This window comes from Bactrocera oleae, chromosome 3 (assembly GCF_042242935.1).
Source record: "Bactrocera oleae isolate idBacOlea1 chromosome 3, idBacOlea1, whole genome shotgun sequence".
Lineage (NCBI taxonomy): Eukaryota > Metazoa > Arthropoda > Insecta > Diptera > Tephritidae > Bactrocera > Bactrocera oleae.
Window position 1 is genome coordinate 10,115,649 of NC_091537.1, and position 21,158 is coordinate 10,136,806.

General features: G+C 35.2%; 1 protein-coding gene across 1 annotated transcript in view; it reads right to left on the reverse strand.

The window, feature by feature from the left end:
* dcma (decima) overlaps nucleotides 1–17,868 on the reverse strand; it is a 51,463-nt gene extending 33,595 nt beyond the window's left edge. The window contains exon 1 of the mRNA XM_036370260.2: nucleotides 17,427–17,868. Within this exon, the coding sequence (XP_036226153.1) occupies nucleotides 17,427–17,513 (87 nt within the window). The 5' untranslated portion in view covers nucleotides 17,514–17,868. The remainder of the gene's footprint in view (nucleotides 1–17,426) is intronic.
* Nucleotides 17,869–21,158: the final 3,290 nt, after the last annotated feature.

The window sequence follows — 21,158 nt, forward strand, 5'->3', positions numbered from 1 at the left end:
AAAAGCGTAAGACCTGATCACATGAAGAGCCACAACAAAGGCTATGCTGATTGTGGTAAGGTGCCCGCATAAAACGAATGATGTGAATAGATTGCAAATGCGGGAAGTAGCGTTGCAAACTCGATAAATATAGATGTGTACTGCAAGTGTGGCAAGCAAGTACCAGTTAGATGCTTGAGGGCAATAGGGGAAGTGAAGAGTAAAGTAAACTACTAAATGCAGCAAGTGTAATCGAGTTACGATTACAAGCATAAAAATGCAAACACACTACCGTTGGCATGCAACAATTGTGCTATGCACTTCGTTGTATGTGTGTGTGTGTGTGTGTGCACATAATTATATTGTTTTCCGAGTAGGTGGCAAGCCACTACAATGAAGACGACCTGCCTGCATTGTGGCATTGTGGCAAGAAGGCGCCGGCTTGTGTTGCACGTTTTTCATATGTGCAACGCTTTGTCAAAAACGCACACATTACCTTGCATTTATGTGTATGGTATATGTGTATTGTGTAGGGCAGCCAGCACAATGACAAGCGCAGAGCTTTTGTGGCGGCTGCAAGGAATTGAAGTAGAAAATTGAAAATACGAGTTTCAATATCCACCATTCTTTCGTCGTGCTTACTATTCTGTTCTCGTGTTTGACAACAAAAAACGAACTGTATAAAGAATATGGCAAACAATTACTAAGCTCATACATACACACATCTATATATATGCACATACTTTAGTACGTTGCAAATGCATCTTGCTTTGGGGATTTTAAGGGATTCCATTGCTAAGAAGTTCATTTCCGAAATGCTGCAAGAGTTGCTTAAATTTTATATGCGAAAGTGCTTGGCTAAACCTTGGGAAGATACGACTTTATGCCAGTTGTCGTTGGCATCGCCGTTGCCATATCGCTGCGTATACACGTACGTGCGCCTCAACAAAAAAGTCTTTTGTCGATAGTAAAGTTTCATAAAAATCGAGTGTATAAAAATGCAGCGGCAGCAAAAGTTAGTAAATAAAAGTTCCCGCTGTCACCCGTTCGCTTACTTCCAATACAGTATTGTTCGGTTTTATACCCTGAACAGGGTACTATATTATGTTTGCCACGAAGTTTATAACAACCAGGAGGAAAAGACGGTGACCTTATAATATATATATATAAATGATAAGCATGATGAGCTGATTTAGCCATGTCTGTCTGTTGATCTGTCAGTCTGTCGATCCGTCCGCCTGTTTGTATACAAGCGAAGTAATCCCTCAGTTTTTGAGATATCGATCTGAAATTGTGCACACATACTTTTCGCTCTAAGAAACTGCTAATATGTTGGAGCCGCCGATATCGGACCACTATAGCATATAGCTGTCATACAAACTGAAGGAGCGGAATCAAGTGCTTGTATGCAAAACTTTTTCATTTGAGGAGATAAGATCATAAAATTTGGCACATGAGTTATTGACTAAGATCAAATATACAAAATGATATCCAAAGCAATTGTTTTGGTCGGATCACTATAGCATATAGCTGCCATACAAACTTACCGATCAAAATCAAGTTGTTGCTACGAATCTTTTGTATTTGTGCAAGGTATTAAAGCTTCGTTGCAACTGTTTTTTCTTGTTGTTTTTTTTTTTGCTTTTGTTTTTTAAGTTATTATTTTTTTCACTCAGCACTCCTCACGTTACAATGTAAGCAGCTTACGTGACGTTACGTGGCTTTTTTCCCAAAAGAAAATTAAAAATTCATAACATACGAGCGCAAAAAATCGGTAATCTCGCAGCAGCAACGGATGCATACGCGCACATTTCAGCTGTTACATGAGCATATGTATGGTATGTACGTGTACGAATAGCGCTATACTCACACACATGCACATACATTTCCTAATATGTTTCATATGTGATTTGCATATGCCAGCGAGAGCAGCGCGCCAAATTCAACACCTACGCGCAACATTAGATCACCGTCAGTGTGTCCGCTAGTCCGTCACTCAAACTCATGCAAGCATATTTGCATGCCACCGCAGTAAGTTGGCGCTGGTTTTGGCTGCCGCTGACAGTGTGTTGGCATTCGCGCCTGTTTGTATGCCATCATCATCAATGCAAATCTCTGGCTTTTCAACACACAAATCCATGCACACAAAGGCACATATGTGCACAATTACACATGCAAACTCACATATGCGTTGGTGTAAATTTTATGACTCTGCTTTTTATACGCTCCGCGTGGCATTGAAATCGCTTGCATACACAAATATATATGTGGGTGCATAAGCGCATGAGTGTGTGTGTGTGCGCGCGCGCCCAGTTTGCTTTAATGCCATCCGTATCAGCGCCACAGATTATCGCCGACGCATTAGCATTAGTCGCTAAAAAGTTATATGTATGTGCAATTTATGTGCGTGTTGTCATGTTTCCGCCCTGCATGCCATTTCATCCGTGCCACGGCATGGTGAGTGGCTGTCAGCTGTTATCGCTCTTTCGGAGAGAAATAGTGAAATTAGATTTTCCGCTGAAAAGTGGCGTTGTCATGCATAAATTATCGCCATGCTGTTTAAATTCAAATACAGGTGGATTATTGCAGCGGGAGCAGTTGTAGAACAGCGAGATTATTTCTTCATAGAATATGCAATAACGTACAAGCAAATGCAGGTGGTGAATATAAAGCTGGAATTTTAGGTTGATTGAGTGTCCGTAACAATCGTAAAACATATGTCAAATGCGCTGCATCTCGGTACATATTGAATACAGTTGTTAGGTGCTTTATGTTATTTATGCTATGCTAAGCGATGTAATGTTAAGTTATATTAAGAGTTGTTAATTTATTTATTAAAGTGGCATGATATGCTACGATATGCTTTCTTATGTTATGTTAACTTTTTTTTATTTAAGTTGTGCCATAGTAACCTATTTTATATTTCTTGAGTTAAAGTTATTTTCTGCTAAGTTATGTTAAGTTGCGTTATGTTATGCTAAGTTATGCTAAGTGTGTAAAACTGTGTAAAACTAAACTAAGCAGGGGTGTACTATTTAGCGCTTCGAGATGTTATGTTATGTTACGATATGTTATGTTTTCGTATGCTATGCTATGTTACGTTATGTCACACAATGTTCTGTTAAGTTATGGTGTGTTGTATTAAAATGTAATACAACATAAAATTATGATACTCGTATATGATGTTAGGTTATGTTATGTTATATTTGTAACTTTATTTGTATTAAGTTATACAGTGTTAAAGTATTTTATATCTCCTTATGTTATGTTTTTTCTACTATGTCATGTTATGTTGCACTATGTTAACATAACGTAATTAACATTTTTATAAGTAAAACTGTGCAGGGGTATACTGTTTAGCAGTTCGAGGTGTTATGTTATGTTTCGTAAAGTTATGTCAACTTATGTTATGCAATGTTGTGTCAATCAATGCTTTGATATATTGTGGCGTGTTATTATAATAAATCATGCTTTAATAGGTTACGTCGTTATGTTGTTACGTAAATTTATGTTAACGTTATGTTATGTTATGTTACGTAAATTTATGTTATGTTATTTTACTTTGCGTTATATTAAGTTACGTTACGTTACATTGTGTTATTTTACGATACGTTACGTTGCGTTACGTTAGGTTCTGTTACGTTATGTTAAGTTATACGTTATGTTATAGTAAATTCGTAATTATATTTTCAATAAGTTATACAGTGGTAAGCTATTTTACATTTTGTAATGTTATGTTATGCTGCATTAAGCTATGCTATGTTATGTTGTGTCACAAAACGTCGTTATGTTGTGTTATATTATGTTACGTGTATGTTAAGTTACGTCATGCTGTGTTATGTTTTATATATGATTAGCGTTGCGTTCCTTATAAAAAATTGAGAACATAAAGAAAAAAATCATTAAACACCATATCAACACATAGTTAATATCGCATTTAAAATCTGGAAACCATAAACAGCCTTTTTATCAACACTTCCTGCAAATAATATACGTGTCAACATCACACAAAGCCATATATTTTCATTGTACTGACCCACATTGCCATTGTTGCCACATTAAATGAAATAAAATCGAACGAAACTTCATTGAAATTGAAAATATTTTGAAAACTTCCAACAAGTTGTGATTATAACGAAAGAGCAAACAATGTGTGAGTGGCGGGAGACCACGCGAAGCTAAATATATATTATATTATTCTGCACACGACACTAGGAACCACGCTTTCAGTATTTTTATGTCCTTTCTAAACTCGCATTGAAAGGCCGCTATGCGCTGAGTGTCGCACAATTGTGCATGCACAAATTTACAATTACATTACTTTAGTTTTTCGAAAGTTGGAGTGGGAAGAGGACATATCCTTGCATGTCGCGCTGACCACTCGACCGCTTGGCCAGCAAAATTGTGCGCACAAAGCAACCGCTGAATGCCTCGGGTGGATGGGTGGAGAAGAGAGAGAGCAGCCTATTTCAATTGTGCCTATTTTATTACAATCACTTTTATGTATTTTCTGTTGTTGCAGAAGCTTAAAAACTACTTTACGGCATAAATATAGCGTATTATTAAAGCTTAGCGCTGTTGGCTGCCTTAAAGTTATTACCGTTAGGGCCCGAAGTGAGATTGTCATTTAGTAGACGATTATATGTTAGCATTGTTTGGACCAGCGTGTTGGGAGTACGCATTCGATTTGCAGATAAGTGCGCTTTCAATAACACTAAATACACAATGAACATTGATAAGCGTATATATGTATGTATGGATTAGTGAAGGCTTTCAATGTGCCGTTTGTATTGATATCTACGACTTCACAAAACGTTCTGAATAGGCGAGTGCGTACGCATATGTATATTATTATTATTAATCACCCGCATTGAGGGACAAGCACTCATATGTGAACGCACACATACACACGCATATCTAAATATATACTAATACAAGTAGAAACACACATTTCAAGTAAGTTTGGCATCATTTACAACCTAAGGTATACCCTCAGGGCATGCTCAAGTCTATAACACACGCACACGTATACACATGCATTCATACATGCAAACATACATGTATACATACATGCACTCACTAGCTAAGTACCTTTGCAAACATTAAATTAAACCCCACTCATCCTTCGTCATGCAGAATACACAAAAGCTTCCATTGCTCAAGTTCAACTACACACACCCACACATATACATAACCATACAAGTATCCGGGATATGCTGTTATTTTATTTGTGCTCATGTTGCATATGTAGGCCATCCTTTAATAATGTTCAAATTGTGCGGGAAAGCATGGAAAGGCCGGCCAGCTGATGGTCATTCAATGAGGTTAACCTATAGATTGGGCTGCTCAATCATAAGCTGATAACTCGTCGTCTGTCTGCCTTTCATGTGGTCAGGCACAGTCTATTGCGGAGTATAAAGAGAAATTGATGAACACTGTTGGCGGTATACAACAACAGTGTTGTTGTTGTTGTGTGTTTTGCTTACTTTTGAGATCTTTAACAGCAATTGAAAAATATTTAAACCAGAAATTATTTGATTTGGGGAACCCTTTCAATGGCTTTCACTGAATTATAGAACTACAATATATTAGGAAGGAGTTTTGATGGAATTAACAGCCAGTTGTTGAAAAAAAATTATTGGTTAAAAAATGTTTTCCATTACTGCCGATCTTATCTGTTCCTGGAACTCTCGTGTGGAAGGTCGTAGAAAAACACCTTATCAAACCATTTCGCTTAAAGAAATTTAGGCAAAAGGTTTTTGTAAATTTAGTTGAAAAGCATGTATTTCGTTTGGGTAACACGCATAGTATTCTGTGAAGCATAAACGCGCTAGATATCGCTTGCATCAATTACTTACGAATTAGTAGTTAAGTTGCGACTTGGCTCATATTCGATATTTATACTGTTAGCGTTGAGGTAAAATGGAGGCTGAAAAGTTCACTTGATTGAAGAATAACTTCAAGAAAGTGATAAAAATCATTATACTAAATGACTTAGATAGTTTCTTTGAGACTTTAAGTATCTTGTATGAAACAAGTCCTCATAATTTGGTCAACATTTTTGGTGCGAAGATCATCATCGCCTACCAAAAGATATGATTTTTTAGAAAAATAGTGCAAAGAAGAAAACAAAAAAAAACCGTTTCCTGGTAGTACTAACAAATCTCACCGCTGAGCCAGCTTAGTGTTCGTACTGGTTGGCCTGTGATTTTATAATGATCCAAAAACTCAAGTATTGGTGACGGTGAACTTTTGAAGCCTATTAAAGCAATACGAAAAGGGCTATAAAGAACTAAAGTACAGCCTGGCCGATACTAATAATCTGGTATTTAAAAATGACAAATTTTGCCATGTGCTGTGTTTGAAGCCACTAGCGATCGACTATAGTTTGCCCAGTTAAGGCCTATTTCAGTTCATCAACTTATTTTATACTTATAACAACCTTCGTTTATTCTTTTGGCGGCAGTATTACAAGTATTTCGGGAAATAACTGATGCGCAGCTTCGTCAAGTTTAGTTTTTTCATATCTGTTTCTATAGCTATCTGTTCAAATAAATATATTACGTGCGCCTGCGGGTATGCCACGAAATTGTAAACACTATTGCGGTAAATTCATTGGCGGTATTTCGAAACTTAATGTCAATGAGTCTATTGCATACTCACAAACTCACATACCTACAAAAGTGCTTACAAAGAGACACATTTTTCGCTGGGCTAAACGCGCCGAACATGTCAAAGTGTATTGACAAGCGGCAAGCTAAGCAGCTGAGCGGCGGAATGTTAGCATTGTGGGGCCAACGGCATTATTACTGACCGCAGACGAAATTGCTGTTTCATAGAAAATAGGTTTCCATTTGTAGAAATTGCTTTTGCTTTTGCTTGGTTGGCCGTAATTTTATTTCACGTTTGTCTTTCGTTTTTTTTTTGTTTGTGCTTTTATTTTCATTTTTATTTGTTTGTTTATTGTTTATTGTTTATTTTTACTTTTCCATTTTTTTGGTTTTGCTAATGTTTGTTTTGCTCGCACGTCTGGAGCTGCAGTCGCATTGCGCTATTTATACCACATTAACTGTCTGTCGTATATATATTGCTGCCATAGGCCTAGGTCCATTTCTTTTTTCACATTTTTCTCATTTACAAATTTACTCTATATTTTCTTATTTCATTTTATGTATTTATTCCTTTTTTTTTGTTTGAAGTGTACGTAATGAAGCGCTCACAAACTGTTTGCAGTAGACATGAACACCGCGTTCGTCCTAAGTGACGCAAAGAAATAACCAAACAGAAATAAATGTACGGAGAATGGAAAAGTAACGAAATAAAAGCAAACATTTAAGTGCCTTTCGTCTTAGTAAGTGTCCATTTAGGCAAGCGCGTGTATCATCACAGTCGTGCGTCCGTCTTATCTGTGCTCGTCGTGCTATCTTCATTGGTGTGGGTGTGTGTAGGCATAACCGGATATGCTCATTTGTTGGCTGTATATCATTTCATTACAAGTTCTTTCTACGCTTTTGTTTTTGTCGCAAACAGAAGACGCAACGAATAATGGAGATTTATGCGCGAAAAAATTGTGGAAATTACCAAAACCAAGCCTCGCTGCTTTGTGTTGATACTTACTTGCTGACTTCCGTTGCGGATTAAATGGGTTTTTCGGCGCTAAATTATAAATACTTATATACATATATATGTAAATATATATATACGTATATATATATATACGGTTTGCTTGCAAATGTTTACGAAATCGCTTTGACAAAACTTTTATTTGCCTTGCACTATTGCAGCGAAGCTTTTGGCACAATTATAATCTTTTTACAAACTTTCAACAAGTTCACTTTAAGTGAGCTAAAATTAGAGCTAAACGCTTACAACAGAAATTAGTAATATATTTAGAAAGCCATGAGGTTAAGTAAACGGTACGTCTTCAAACATGCACTCAGTTCTTAGTTGGCTTCAAAGACTTGTGTTTCTAATGAAAGCTCTAAGCAAGAACTTCTATATAATTCAAACTAATTAGCATAACAAAAAGTGCAGTAGTGTAGAGTGCTTCTAAAAAGTGTTATCTCAGGCGAGAAAGTTGTTGACTAAAGCTTTAATCAAATCTGATAAGCTTTTTCTAAAAAGTTCTCAAAATAAGTACTATTAAAACCTAGATCAGCATCAGAAACTTATTTCGACCACGAAACTATAAAGCTTGTTAAAATTTTTCCTAAAAAGCTCTCAAAAGCTTTTAAAACTTACTACAGATACAGAACTTATTTCGACCACGAAACAACAAAATTTGATTCGCCTATAAAGTTTTCCCGAAAAAGCTCTCGAACTACCTATTTCTAAAATCTATATCTGAAACATAAACTTATTGCGACCTCAAAAGAACAAAATTTGTCAAGCTTTTCTAAAAAGTTCTCAAACTACATAAAGCCCTATATAGATCCGCAGCAGAAATTTATTTCGATCACGAAACTAGAAAACTTGTTAAGATTATAAAGTTTTCCTAAAGAGCTTTCAAAAGGTTTTTAAACATACATCGAAAACAGAACTTATTACTGATAACAAGGAAATTCGGAAACAGAAATTTATGTTGCCCACGAAACAATAAAATTTGATAAGCTTATAAAGTTTTTTTTTTCACAAGAAGCTATTAAAATAATTTGGAGACCTACAACGGAAGTTGTAAAAAACGAAAATTTGGTAGTCTGCTAAGATGGATGACAAAGAAAAGAGATGAGGCACCGAGCACTGTTTTTTCAAGCATAATTCTAAGCTTAAGTTATTCACTTTAGATTCGTGAAATAGCTTCAAACTATCAGTGCTACCATATTTCGTCCAAAACCTATCTTTTCAATACTAGTGAAAACTGCTTATGCCCGTCCTTGTACTTTCCAATATTTAATAAATTTTTGTAAGCGCATTGGTGCGGAGAATCTGCGTTTCACTCACAACAGCAACCATTCTGAGCCAGATTTAATCATAAATTACACTGAATTGTTAAGTGGAATTCATAGTAAATATTCTAAGCATCTCTCATTTCATGGATTAAGCTGTAACTTTTAAAGGTACTTGGAATTTATAATGAATGCTTTAGGCTGTTCTTGTTTAATATTAAAATAGTATTTCTCAGTAACTCGAAATTATGTGCTAAATTTAATATCTGTGCATTTCGAAGTACCGTTGCTTACAACAAAAATGCAACACTTTGTCAGAGTCGGCATTAAAGCGAAATTTTTTATATTTTTATTTGGATAAATGTTTAATTAGAAGAGAAAAGCAATAAAAGTAAAATTTTTTCAAAGAGTTTTTTAGAACAAAAGTGGTTTATAGCTAAGAGGCCTAGAGAGAGAGAGAGAGAGAGAGAAAGTAACTCAACTCTTACCACAATATTTCTTATTATGGTAAAAAGTAGTATAAGTAGTAGCTCGTAGATCACAGATCAGAGCTGGCAATATAGTCTAAAACCCGTATAAAGTGAAATGAGTAGTAAATGTTTCAGGGACTCTAAATTTTCTGATGTTAGCAGTGATGATTGTTAGCAGTCATGGAGTCGGCTTCAAGAAGAATCGTACTGCGAAGCTAAGAAGCATTCGACAAAATTTTAAGTAAGTAACCGCGAGACCTAGACAATTTTAGTATAAAAATGTGGAATCAGCTTTTGTATTTTTTAATAATTACTATATAAAGCACTTCTATTTTTTAAGGCATTTCTCTCAACCCACTCAGCAATGCTACAAACCTTATTTCATTGCTATAAGACAAAGACAAAGTTTAGAGCCCAAAATTACAGACTCTTTACGCAGGTGTCACTTATTTCATCTTTAATGACTTCATAACCTAAAAAATTGCAAAGTTTGCTCACTAAATCAGAGATAAATCAGAAAAGTTGAAAAATTTTGTAGGAGCAAAGTGCTTCAATTATGCGTGCGAAGTAACTACTAGAGGTCAGACAGTGCGCACAAGTTAAAAAGTAGCATTACAACTTCCACGAACTAAGTAAAATTATTATAAATAATATATATATATATATATATATAGGTATATATGGGTATATGTAAAACAAAAGTTTTCGTAGAGCCCGGTGGCAAAGCCTCCGAGTGGCAAGAAGATTGTTCAACTCACAAACAAAAAACAAAAATCACCGCCACGCCACAGTGGCCTTGTTTACTGTTAGCAAAAGCGCGAAAGGAAATATTTGCTAAACAATAGAAATAAAAATAAAATAAAAAATATTGAAAAATAAAAAAAATCTAAGAATAATGAAATACACAACAATGGACACATATAAAAATTGATAATAAAATGCAAGCACCAAATTTATGTATACACAAGCGTATTGAATGTATGCCGAACACTGCAACAATTCTACAGCATTATTTGTGGCAAGCTACATAGAAAGAGTGGATACAGTGTTGTTCAGCAAACTTGCAACATTTCGTGTTAGATGCACAGAAGTTTTCGATGGAAGTTTGAGCCGATATATAGGTTTTTTGGTACTCCGTAAGTTCGTATCATTTCTATGAGAGAAAATTGTTCAAAGTGAATTCGAGTATTTGGGTATGGGAAAGCTCTTTGGGAAGTGAGTGTCGCATGAGCTCAGGTCAAAAAAAAGAACCGTGTCTCAAGAAAATAAAAACAAATTAAAAATTACTTTCGCCTCTTCCGTATTTTCTAGCGTTTCTAGTATAATATAGCGACTTGAAAATAGTGAATGTGGCGCTGCAGTATTATTTTCCTGAACACCACTGTAGCTTTTGAGGGCGTTCAAGCATGGCTGCCGTAAGCAAAGCGAAATGTCTGGAGCTGTTCGCTTGTAAGCACTTGGCGCTCGGCCCACGGAATGTTGCAGTGAAATGCTTATTTTTTAATGTTTGCGTTGGCTGTGATTTATTTTATTTAATACAATATTTCCGGCATTTTAGCGAAATTCTCAAGCGCGGCATGATTTTCACACTCTTTGCTTTTCAACTGAATTTGCTATTGTTTGGCGTGTGAAAGCTCACTGGCTGGCATGGCCTTTATGTGCTTATCAATACATAAAGTGAGTCTGCAGAGTTTCCTTGAGCAAATAGCTACTTGTATTTTTCCAAATTTACAATTCGTTGCATATTCATTGCATTAAATATGAACATAGATGTTTTATGTATGTGCAAAACAAAGAGAAATTCTCGTTCATTTTTGAACCGCTGGCATCGCCGCGCCATTTTAACGCCATCGGTTGGCGCGTCAAAGCAAACTAAGTGCCATGTGATGCCGTTTTTTTACCACCCACACCCGCCAGCGTTAGTTGCTGTAAATATGGCTTTAGGTGCATGCTTGCAATGCAAATAAATATAATTTACCTTAGTATAGCACTCTTACTGGTTACTATGTATGCACATATACTCGTATTTGACTTCGTGCTTTTAGCAAAATTGTGGCACTAACGAAAATATTTGCAAATGCAAACACGAAATTGCATCGCCGCTCACAGCTTAAAACTTTTCATGCAAAACATTGGTATTTTGCAAAAACATCCATTCATTGCAAGTTATCTTGCAAATAGCTATACAGATAAATGGCCTGAGGTAATGAACTTCAACTGAATTGGGATAAGAATCAATGAACCATGATGATTTAAGTGGCTCTAGAAGTGCAATTCTGCATAAATACATTCCAGAAATTCAGATTGAAAAAGTCAGAGCTACAAACTACTTGCTGGGATGCTCATTGTGTAAAACGTTTTTCAAATTATCGTCAAATCAGAACGTCAATTATAGCCAATGCTTTCTCCATAGTGCTCTCAACTTAAGAGAGGCTCGCTCCTAACATATATACAAGCTTGTTTATATTGTAGCATTATTATTAACTTGTAGCACCTGTTGGTTAAAAACACAATAAACAGATTATTTAAATTTTGTCTCCCTGCAGATGTTTCCATCATTGTGGCAGTGAAACTCATCCGCTGATTCGTCTTCTTCGATGGCGACAGACAAAAATTGGTTTAGCGAGTTTCAACGTGGTCGCAAGTCGGTGTTTGACAAGCAATATCCAGGGTTTCGGAAAATGGCTAACACGGAGAATATCGTGAGGAAATTCCATGATTGAAATATTAGACAAGAGAAAGCTATCGGCGCTATAATCACAGTTTAAGTACTTCCTAGTTATACCACAAGCCCTATGATGCCCTATGATTTGTATTTGCGTTTACAATGAGTGCCGACGAAACATGATTCCACTGGTATACTCGTATGTCGAGGACCAAGAAACAGTGAACTTCAACTGGCCTGCTGCTGCTCCGAAGAACGTGTAGTCAGTAATGTCGGCCAGAAAGGTAAGGGCCAACATTTTCTAAGATTCATAAGGTTTGATGTACAACAGTTACCTGGAGAAGAGAAAAACGGTCACAAAACTCTACTGTACTGAATTATCTTCCAAACCGAACGATCAATTCTGTTGTCTACATTGAACAACTAACGAAATTAAATAAGGCAGTTGAAGAAAAGCGGCCCGAAATGATAAATCGAAAAGATGTTGCATATAATCCTGACCTTGCACCACCGGATTACTATTTGATTTAAAAAAAAAATCCGCAATTACTTAGTTGCCAACTCAATATAAAGATTTGCCTCCGTACGACTACTTTTTTTGTACAAATTAGAAAAAGTCCCAGGGCGGACAGAAATTTGAATCGAAATTAGGAGGATACCACTTTGCAAACCTGGTGACCCACTTTGCAAACCTTCAGAAAACTTAATTTTGAGACGGGTTAAAGAAGTTGTGGTATGCTGGAATATTGAATATTTTAGTCTTTCTTATTTAGGCTAAGTAGTTATTGAACAGCAGGTAACCACGTTAAACACACCGGACGTTGCCGTGACAAAAAACGGCAAATAAATAAAAATTGTTTTAGAAAGTTTAAGGAGAGCGAAAAAAATGCATCATTGGTCGAGACAGCACGCGCTAATCTTCCTTTATGGACCAAATAAAATATTAAATAAATAAAATTAGACGAAATCACCGAGTTCATTAAGTGTCTCAATGACAACTTTTCCCGCATAAAAATAATTCAATAAATTTAAGTAAATCTGTTTCTTCAATTCAATGGGAGGAAAAATTAAATTAATTTGTAATTACGTGTAAGTGCAAGCATTAACGAAATTACAAATCGTAAACAAACGCTTACGTAAGTAAGTGTGTACAACCTTGAACTTAAGAGGATTTCAACTGTTTTATATAATAACAGTGCAAATGCGCGTCGCGCATCATAACATTACCGCCAATGGCGTCCGACATCGCTGCAAATTAATGAGCAATCATTTAGAAAGCGCTCAACGTCACAGTTGGCATTCATGAGCGTCGAAGCGATTAGCAGCTGCGCGCATGCAGTTGATAGTGAAGGGAGCTTGAAGAAAGAAACAAATAGCAACAAGAAAAAATATTAATACATGAACACAGTTGCTTTGCTGGAATTTTAAATTTTTCGAGCTTTGCGCGCAGAAATCGCCGCATTATTAAGCTCATTAATTTTTATGCTGTCCGGTGGTATCGACAACGTTCGTACCAGCTGACGATTCGCTTTGGCGAGTGTTTTCCACAGATTTCCGTTTGAAAATTCAACAATTTCCGCTATCGCAACGGGATTAGAGTTTTCTGCTTTTCTTCTTTTTATTTTCATCAGTGTACTGCGGAACTTTTTGGTGGAAGGAATTCCTTTGTTTGAACTTATTTCAAGTGGAAAGCCGTTTTGTAGCTGAGCTCCTCCCTGCTATACTCTTCAACTACCTGCGTAAACACACGCGCAATCAAAGCGCGTGGCACATATATACAGTTACATACAAAGTACTGGGGCAGCGACTGCATCGACAATAATTCATCACTCTTAGCCCAATATTTGCCACCACCTACTCGAGCACAGAGGACAGTGCGCAGCGTAGGCAGCACGCGCTTATAAGATTCGGCTGTAATGGCGACGAGTGAAGATACACACGCGTTTAACCGAACCCACCCGCCAGCTCCTTATCCGCTAGGTACACATTCATCGACCCTTATATCATTTTGAATTCTCCTCGCCCTTACTTCATTGACACTTCACCATTACGCGCTTCATCAGCACTGGCAGCCATCAATGACAAAAATGCCTCCCTTCATGCACACTGCCTTCGACATTCTCAAATGCCAACGTCCTGCCGCCTGCTGTCTGCTGCCAACCACTCATCGCACATCCTGTCATTTGGCAACAGAACTTGCCATTTTGTTGTACTGCCTAGCGTATGGTCCCTTATTTTATGAGCTTTGAATGACTTTTGAATGCTTTGGTTGCACGCGCTCGTTTATCCGTCGTTCGTTAGGATGCTGCGACGACATGTAGCTTGTTTGCAGCAGTAAATTGAAGACATTGCAGCAATGAAAGATGAAAAGTTTTCAATGTTGGCAAATATTCGCAACAGTGGGATGAAATGGAAAATTTTGTGAGAATAAAGAATATGATAAGGAATAAAGCAAAGGTTATGATAGGAATGAGGCAAAGGTTAGGATATGAATAAGGATAATAAACGTCTAAGGATAAAGACGGGGATAAAGAAACACGATTATGGATAAGGTAAAGGATAAGGTTAAGGATAAAGTTAAGGATAAGGTTAAGGATAAGGTTAAATATAAGGATAAGGATAAGGATAAGAATATGGATAAGGATAAAGATAAGGATAAGGATAAGGATAAGGATAAAGATAAGGATAAGGATAAGGATAAGGATAAGGATAAGGATAAGGATAAGGATAAGGATAAGACTAAGGATAAAGACAGGGATAAAAAACACGATTATGGATAAGGATAAGGACAAGGATAAAGATAAGGATACGGATAAGGATAAGACTAAGAATAGGTATAAGTCTAAGGATAAAGAAACACGGTTATGGATAAGGATAAAGGTAAGGATCTGGATAGGGATAAGGATAAGGATAAGGATAAGGATAAGGATAAGGATAAGGATAAGGATAAGGATAAGTATAAGTATAAGGATAAGGATAAGGATAAGAATAAGAATAAGAAAAAGAATAAGAATAAGGATAAGGTTAAGGATAAGAAAGAGATTAAGGATAAGGATAAGCATGAGTATAAAATAAACGATAAACATAAGGAAAAGGATAGGGTTAAAGATAATGATAATGATAGAAAATATGATATTAATTCCGTTCTTTTCGTTTATTTAGGTCACTGTGCGGTGCAAATTGAGTTCAACGCAAAAATGTTTATAGACACGTATGTAAGTATGTACTTATGTAAAAATACATACATATGTTAGGTATATTTGTAAGAAAGAATGCGAGTTTAATAACAACGCCGACATGCAGTACGCCATTATTTGCATGTAGGCGTTTATCGACAGATTTCAGTACTTTTATTTTAAATTTCTTCATGTTCGATTTTTGTTTTTTTCTAGTGGGCTCCACCGCCTGCTGTTTTATTTTGATATTTTCTTTTTTGGTTACTCACCATATACAAATATTTACAATTTGATTGTTTCACCGCCACTTCATGTAGCAATTTTTGCACTTCTTTCCATTTTGAAATTGCTTACTTTGATCGATTTTTTTCTAACAACAGCAGCACTCAGGGCTGTCATTTCAATTGAAGGCTTGTCAATCAACACAATGCCGAGACTCTTTATCGATTACCATTTACTCAGCTAAAATGTCAATGATGAATACGAACGCATGTCTCGGTGGAGCTATCGTTTAGAATGCTTGCTGCTGCGACTCAGTTGCGAATACTTGATTTTTTATTGCGACAAATGTGCGGCGTAAACATTTCTTACGAGCACACATACGTGTACATGTGCGGTAATGGCAGCTGAATTGAGTAGCGAATTTAAAGCGACTTCGCTTGACTTGAATTGTTTTGCGAAAGGACGAAAGGAAGCAGCAGTCACAGCGGAAACAGCCGTGAATGTGGCAATGGTTGTGGCATATGTCATAACTTTGTGATATTTTGTATGCTGCAGTTGCTGTGGGCGCATATGTGAGCGTGTGTGTGTGTGTTTGGTTGGTGCTTTTAGCGAAATTGTTTCTTTCAATATTTTTACTATGCGTCATTAAAAATGTAAAATGATTGCAATGTATTCGTATGCTGAGGTATGGATTTTTTCATTAAACGAATTGCGCAAAAATTAAAAAAAAAGTTATTTTAAAACTGTGTGAGTAAAGGTATTACAAGCTGCAATTTTTTTTTTTTTTTTTGTTTTTAGTGCAATTCTTTAAGGAAGCAGCATATCATATACATAATCACTGCATTGAGCTCTGAAGTAAAACAGTTCTGTTTGCGACTTTAAGGATAATAACGTTGGAGTTCCTCTTTGTACGTTCTGTCAAGATCTCTTCTGATCAGAAGAAAGCGTTATCCGAAGCATATTAACTTTACACTTTCTTTCTGCCGTTAAAACTATCGTCATATTACTTGATTAGTATTTCTAGTTAATTTGCTGTAAAACTTGTTACTGACTTTTCCCTTATTGTTAAGAGTAAATAAGATAAGGAGTAAGTAGAAAGACCCTCTCTTAACATTTTCTCTATTTTCCTTTTTCTTAATGTTCAGCTTTGAAATAGGAACTATCGGCCCATAACCACATCTACTTTTAAAATGAGTAATTTTTAGTTTTACTAGATTTTTTGGTTTTATAAAATATAACTCAAGCCCTCACAAAGGTCTCGATCTCAAAATAAGGTTTTGAAATATAAAATTTCTTAGTGAAAGGTCTATCACACCAGCTGTCAAAGTAGACCCATGGGTTGTACGATTACCAAGCGTTAGGTGAGGCAGTTTCAGTATTTCTAAAGATACTCTCCGGGGTCTCTGGCACCACTTTATTGAACCAAATTCCTGAAAACCGAACCACATCAAGAAGGCATTCTATGAATAGGCCATTTAGGTACCGTGATTTGACTCCTTTGGATCACTTTTGGGATAATTGTGTCAATTTAATGGTCTAAGCTGGCGTATCAGGCTTCATCTGTACTGTTAGAGATCGAAATTCGGCGCTCTGTTCACAAGATAAAGCAGGCTATGGATGAAAAAGTGAGTAAAAAAAAGGTCAGCAGAATGACTTTGCAATTAGTGTGGAATTTTCTTGAGCAGAGAATGAAAAAACAAATTCGACCTATAACAAACAAAATATTGACTACAATTAGTTTTCTTATGTTTTTTTTTTTATTTATTAAATTTTATTAATTATTAAATTTCAGGCTTTGAGTTTCAAGGCTTGAAAATCTGAGCTAAAACATAAATTCAATATATTGACCAACGATCTTGTTAGTTCCCAGTTGTCTGATGCCATATAGGTATAAACCAGTTTCGCTATATCTCATTCTATAGACTTCAAGCGACGTAGAAGTCATGAGAAATGCCCCCAAACTCAGAGAAACAAAAAATACAAACTAATAAATTTGCGATTAATAAAAATAAAAATAAATTGTACTCACCGTACTCAGATTTGTGACTTTATCCAATTCCACTGCTGTGCTGCCACGATGATGATGTAAATGTGGCAAATGATGTGTTGTCAACATGTTGCTGAGAGCTTTTCTACACGCTTACGTTCTACCGTTGTACTCTTGTTGTGTGCCAACAACAATTCAAAAAGCACTCGTTTTATATTTATTTACTCGTAAATAAAACTCACAACACTCTCACTTTATTTACACAGCTCTCAAAATATTTCATATAATCTCGCATCGGGTAATAATAATATTATTATTATTTATCACAACAAAGATTTTAGAGCTTATTTGTGCACAAACAGTATTTTCTCAAATTGCATTGTCAGCATAACGGATATTCTAGCTGCAACGTTGCACTTGCGCACACACACACATATACACATGTGTGTATATGTTGTAGTAGTCACGGCCGGCACGAGCAGCAAATGCACTGCAAAAGATAAAATAAAATGGAATAAAATGAAATAACATGAAAGAGCGGTTGCATTCAAGCTAAACATAATAAATGCTTGTTTTTGTTGAATTATTTGCGGCAAAATGTCGGCAGCTGACGAGTGCACTTCATGTGCCACGCAAACACACACATACACATATTTATTATATAACATATGAGTGTGCAACATGTAATATGAAGGGGCGAGCGTGTGCATGTCAAGGAGTCAACGATAAATGGTCGCTTGTCAACCGCAATATTCGCAGTTACTCGTACATGTGCTGTAGGGCACTAGTATTTAAACACACTTACAGCTATACGCATACATATACACATTGCAATATCAACACATATATATATATATATTATGAATTCGTTGCAGTTTGCTCGCCATTGCGGTTATGAGCGGGTGTTGGTATGTGTATGGCTGTCAAAGTGTTTGCTCATTGCACATTTCGACTGGTTTTCGCCATTGCCCTAACTAAGCGAGTTAGCTTCATCAATATGGCACTTACAGTTATTTTATTCACATACAGTGCAGAGAAAAATTAATGCTTAGTAAACTAGTATTGTTTATTTAATATCTTATAAAATTCTTCGCATTGCAGCATAAGTTGTGTTGAAATTATACCGTATATCGAATTAGTGTTGCCAGATGTTTCGATACTGTTTTAAAAGTCCGAAAAAGATATTTTTACACATATATGTATGTATATACATAACATAACTATGCATTTAATATCAACGCGTTAAAATTTAGTAAGATACATATATCGCAACAGAGTTGCCAAGCATTTTTTTATGTAAACGGACATATGTTTGCAAAAAAGTTGGTAAATAAGTAATAATACACATTTTATAATAAAAAAAAATTAAATAGAGTTACTAGCCATCAAATATATTTTACGTTCTTTTATACTATGTAGACGAAACAGTGTTGCCACCTTTTATTTTACATAAAAAAAATGAAAGATGTCTGTGTATTTATATTTTAATTTTTTTCCAGTTATGTAAATGAAATAGTGTTGCCACCTTATAATAATTTTAAATAGGGGTTTTCTACTCAGAATACAACTAAAAGATGTTTTTTGATTTACTTGTATATTATAAAACTCAAAATCAAATTTATAACTGAAAAAAAAAACCGTTGCCATATTTTAAAGAATTATATTGCATTTAGTTGTTGCTAACGCAACTCAAATTTTCGTAGAAGTTTTGAGAAAAATTTAATATTAAGTATTAAAATGTATAAGGTGGCAATAAATGGTAGTAGAGTTGCCAACACATTTTAATTACGATCCTGCCAAATAATATGCACATCGTAAATGATAACTAAATATGCAAAGCTTTGGCAAAATAAAATGTAAGCTTAAAATAAAAATAATTGATGTATATAACTTTAGAGGAAGGGCATATAAATTGCCATGGAGTTGCCATACAACTATAACCAAGGTTCTCATATTTACAATATGTTTTTATAGCGCTGTTTAATTGGCCACAAGGAAATTATATAACACAAATAAAGCATTTAAAGTTGCCACGTTTTCGTACAAAGTATTTGTAGAAGAATATATAAATATCAATTTTTTAAAATCGAGCAATAAAATTAAAAGAGTGTACAACATTAAAAGGAAGTACAATCTTTGAGTTGCCAACTAGTTTTTATATAAATGTTTTCATATAAAATTGAATAACACAATGAAAAAACCTTAAAACCCTTTGCCAATGCTGTCACATAGTTGCAAGATAAATGTGTAGGAATTTTAAAAAAATATGAAATAATTACAGCCAGTTGGGTAAATATTGAGCATAACCTTTGTAAAGAAAAACTGTACGTTGTATATTGTGTAATAAAGTTGTCAGCTATTGAAAAATAGAGAATAACAAATAACTTCATTAAATAAAATATATATATGAGCACTATATGAGTTTGCACAAACAAATTATTGACTTTACTTTTTACTAATTTTTTGGGCTCTTTTTTGTACAGGTTATAAGGCAGAAAAATAAAGATTACACAACTAAATTCTTTTTTAGTATTTAATACATATTTTTTTCTACAAATAAACCTTCACTTTAGCTCTAGGTCTTCATTACATGGGCAGTAACTCCATAACATAAATGAAACCTGTGGTTTCTATAACATATCACACATAATTTCCAGTAGCTTCCTATATAAATATTTATGTGATATTTTCATGCCTCAGCAAGCGCACACGCACAGAAAGACATATGCGGTGGTCATAATCAAAACGTGCATATTCTGCATAAAATTAAAACACACCTATTCATTACCATAATTACAAAGGTGTGCATAAAAGAGAAATTGCAGCTACTCACATTCAAGGGCACACACAAACAAACCACACAGTACACATACATATACATATAACAGTCATTTAAATGAAAATTAACTTATTATATGCTGCAGCAGAAAGGCAAGCGCACAGCTTAAATGCTGGCACATGAGCATAAATTGAAGTAAGGGCGAGTGCGCTTTTGTTCTCTTATTTTTAATGCAAACCGCAATTGCCATTATAAAGTCATAATAAAAGTATAGTATAGTTGTTAGAGCGTTTAACGTGTATGCAAGTGTGTGTGTGTGTGTGTATAAAAAATATGCAAATAATTCAATTATGTGCGCATAAATGCAGTTGTGGGCATGAATAGTGCTTACAGTGGATAATACTTAATTAAGGTTGCTCATACGCAGTGCTGGTCATTTCAATTGCTGAATGCACAGAATGCTTCTCAGTACATAATGTTGATTGTAGACACTTTTTAATGTGTTTAAGGTGGTTATTGGCCAATAATTTAATTATGATCACTTTAATATTCACAAATTGGCAACAAATTGAGCGAGATGTGATAACATAGTTAATAGCTTCAGAAATACAATAGTTTAAAAATTACGAAACATAAATGAGTACTTATCTGAAACTCTAGACGTGAGCTCTACTATTTTAAACTTGTTTTAAGATACTTATTTGAGTTATATTATTCTAGAAGTGATCCTTCCTTACGTCTTCTAAAATTTTTTTAGTATTCGAATATTTTATACAAGAAGCTACAATACCCTTTACAAATACAAAAGGTTCCTTAGAGAACTTCATTTTGACACGTCAGTTTGTATAGCAGCTATATGCCGATGCCTTGGACAATAATGAATGCCAAATTTGGTGAAGATATCTTATTAAATACAAAAGTTTTCCATACAAGAACTTGATTCCGATCGTTCAATATATATATATATGCTATAGGCATCCGATCTGAATCTGAAT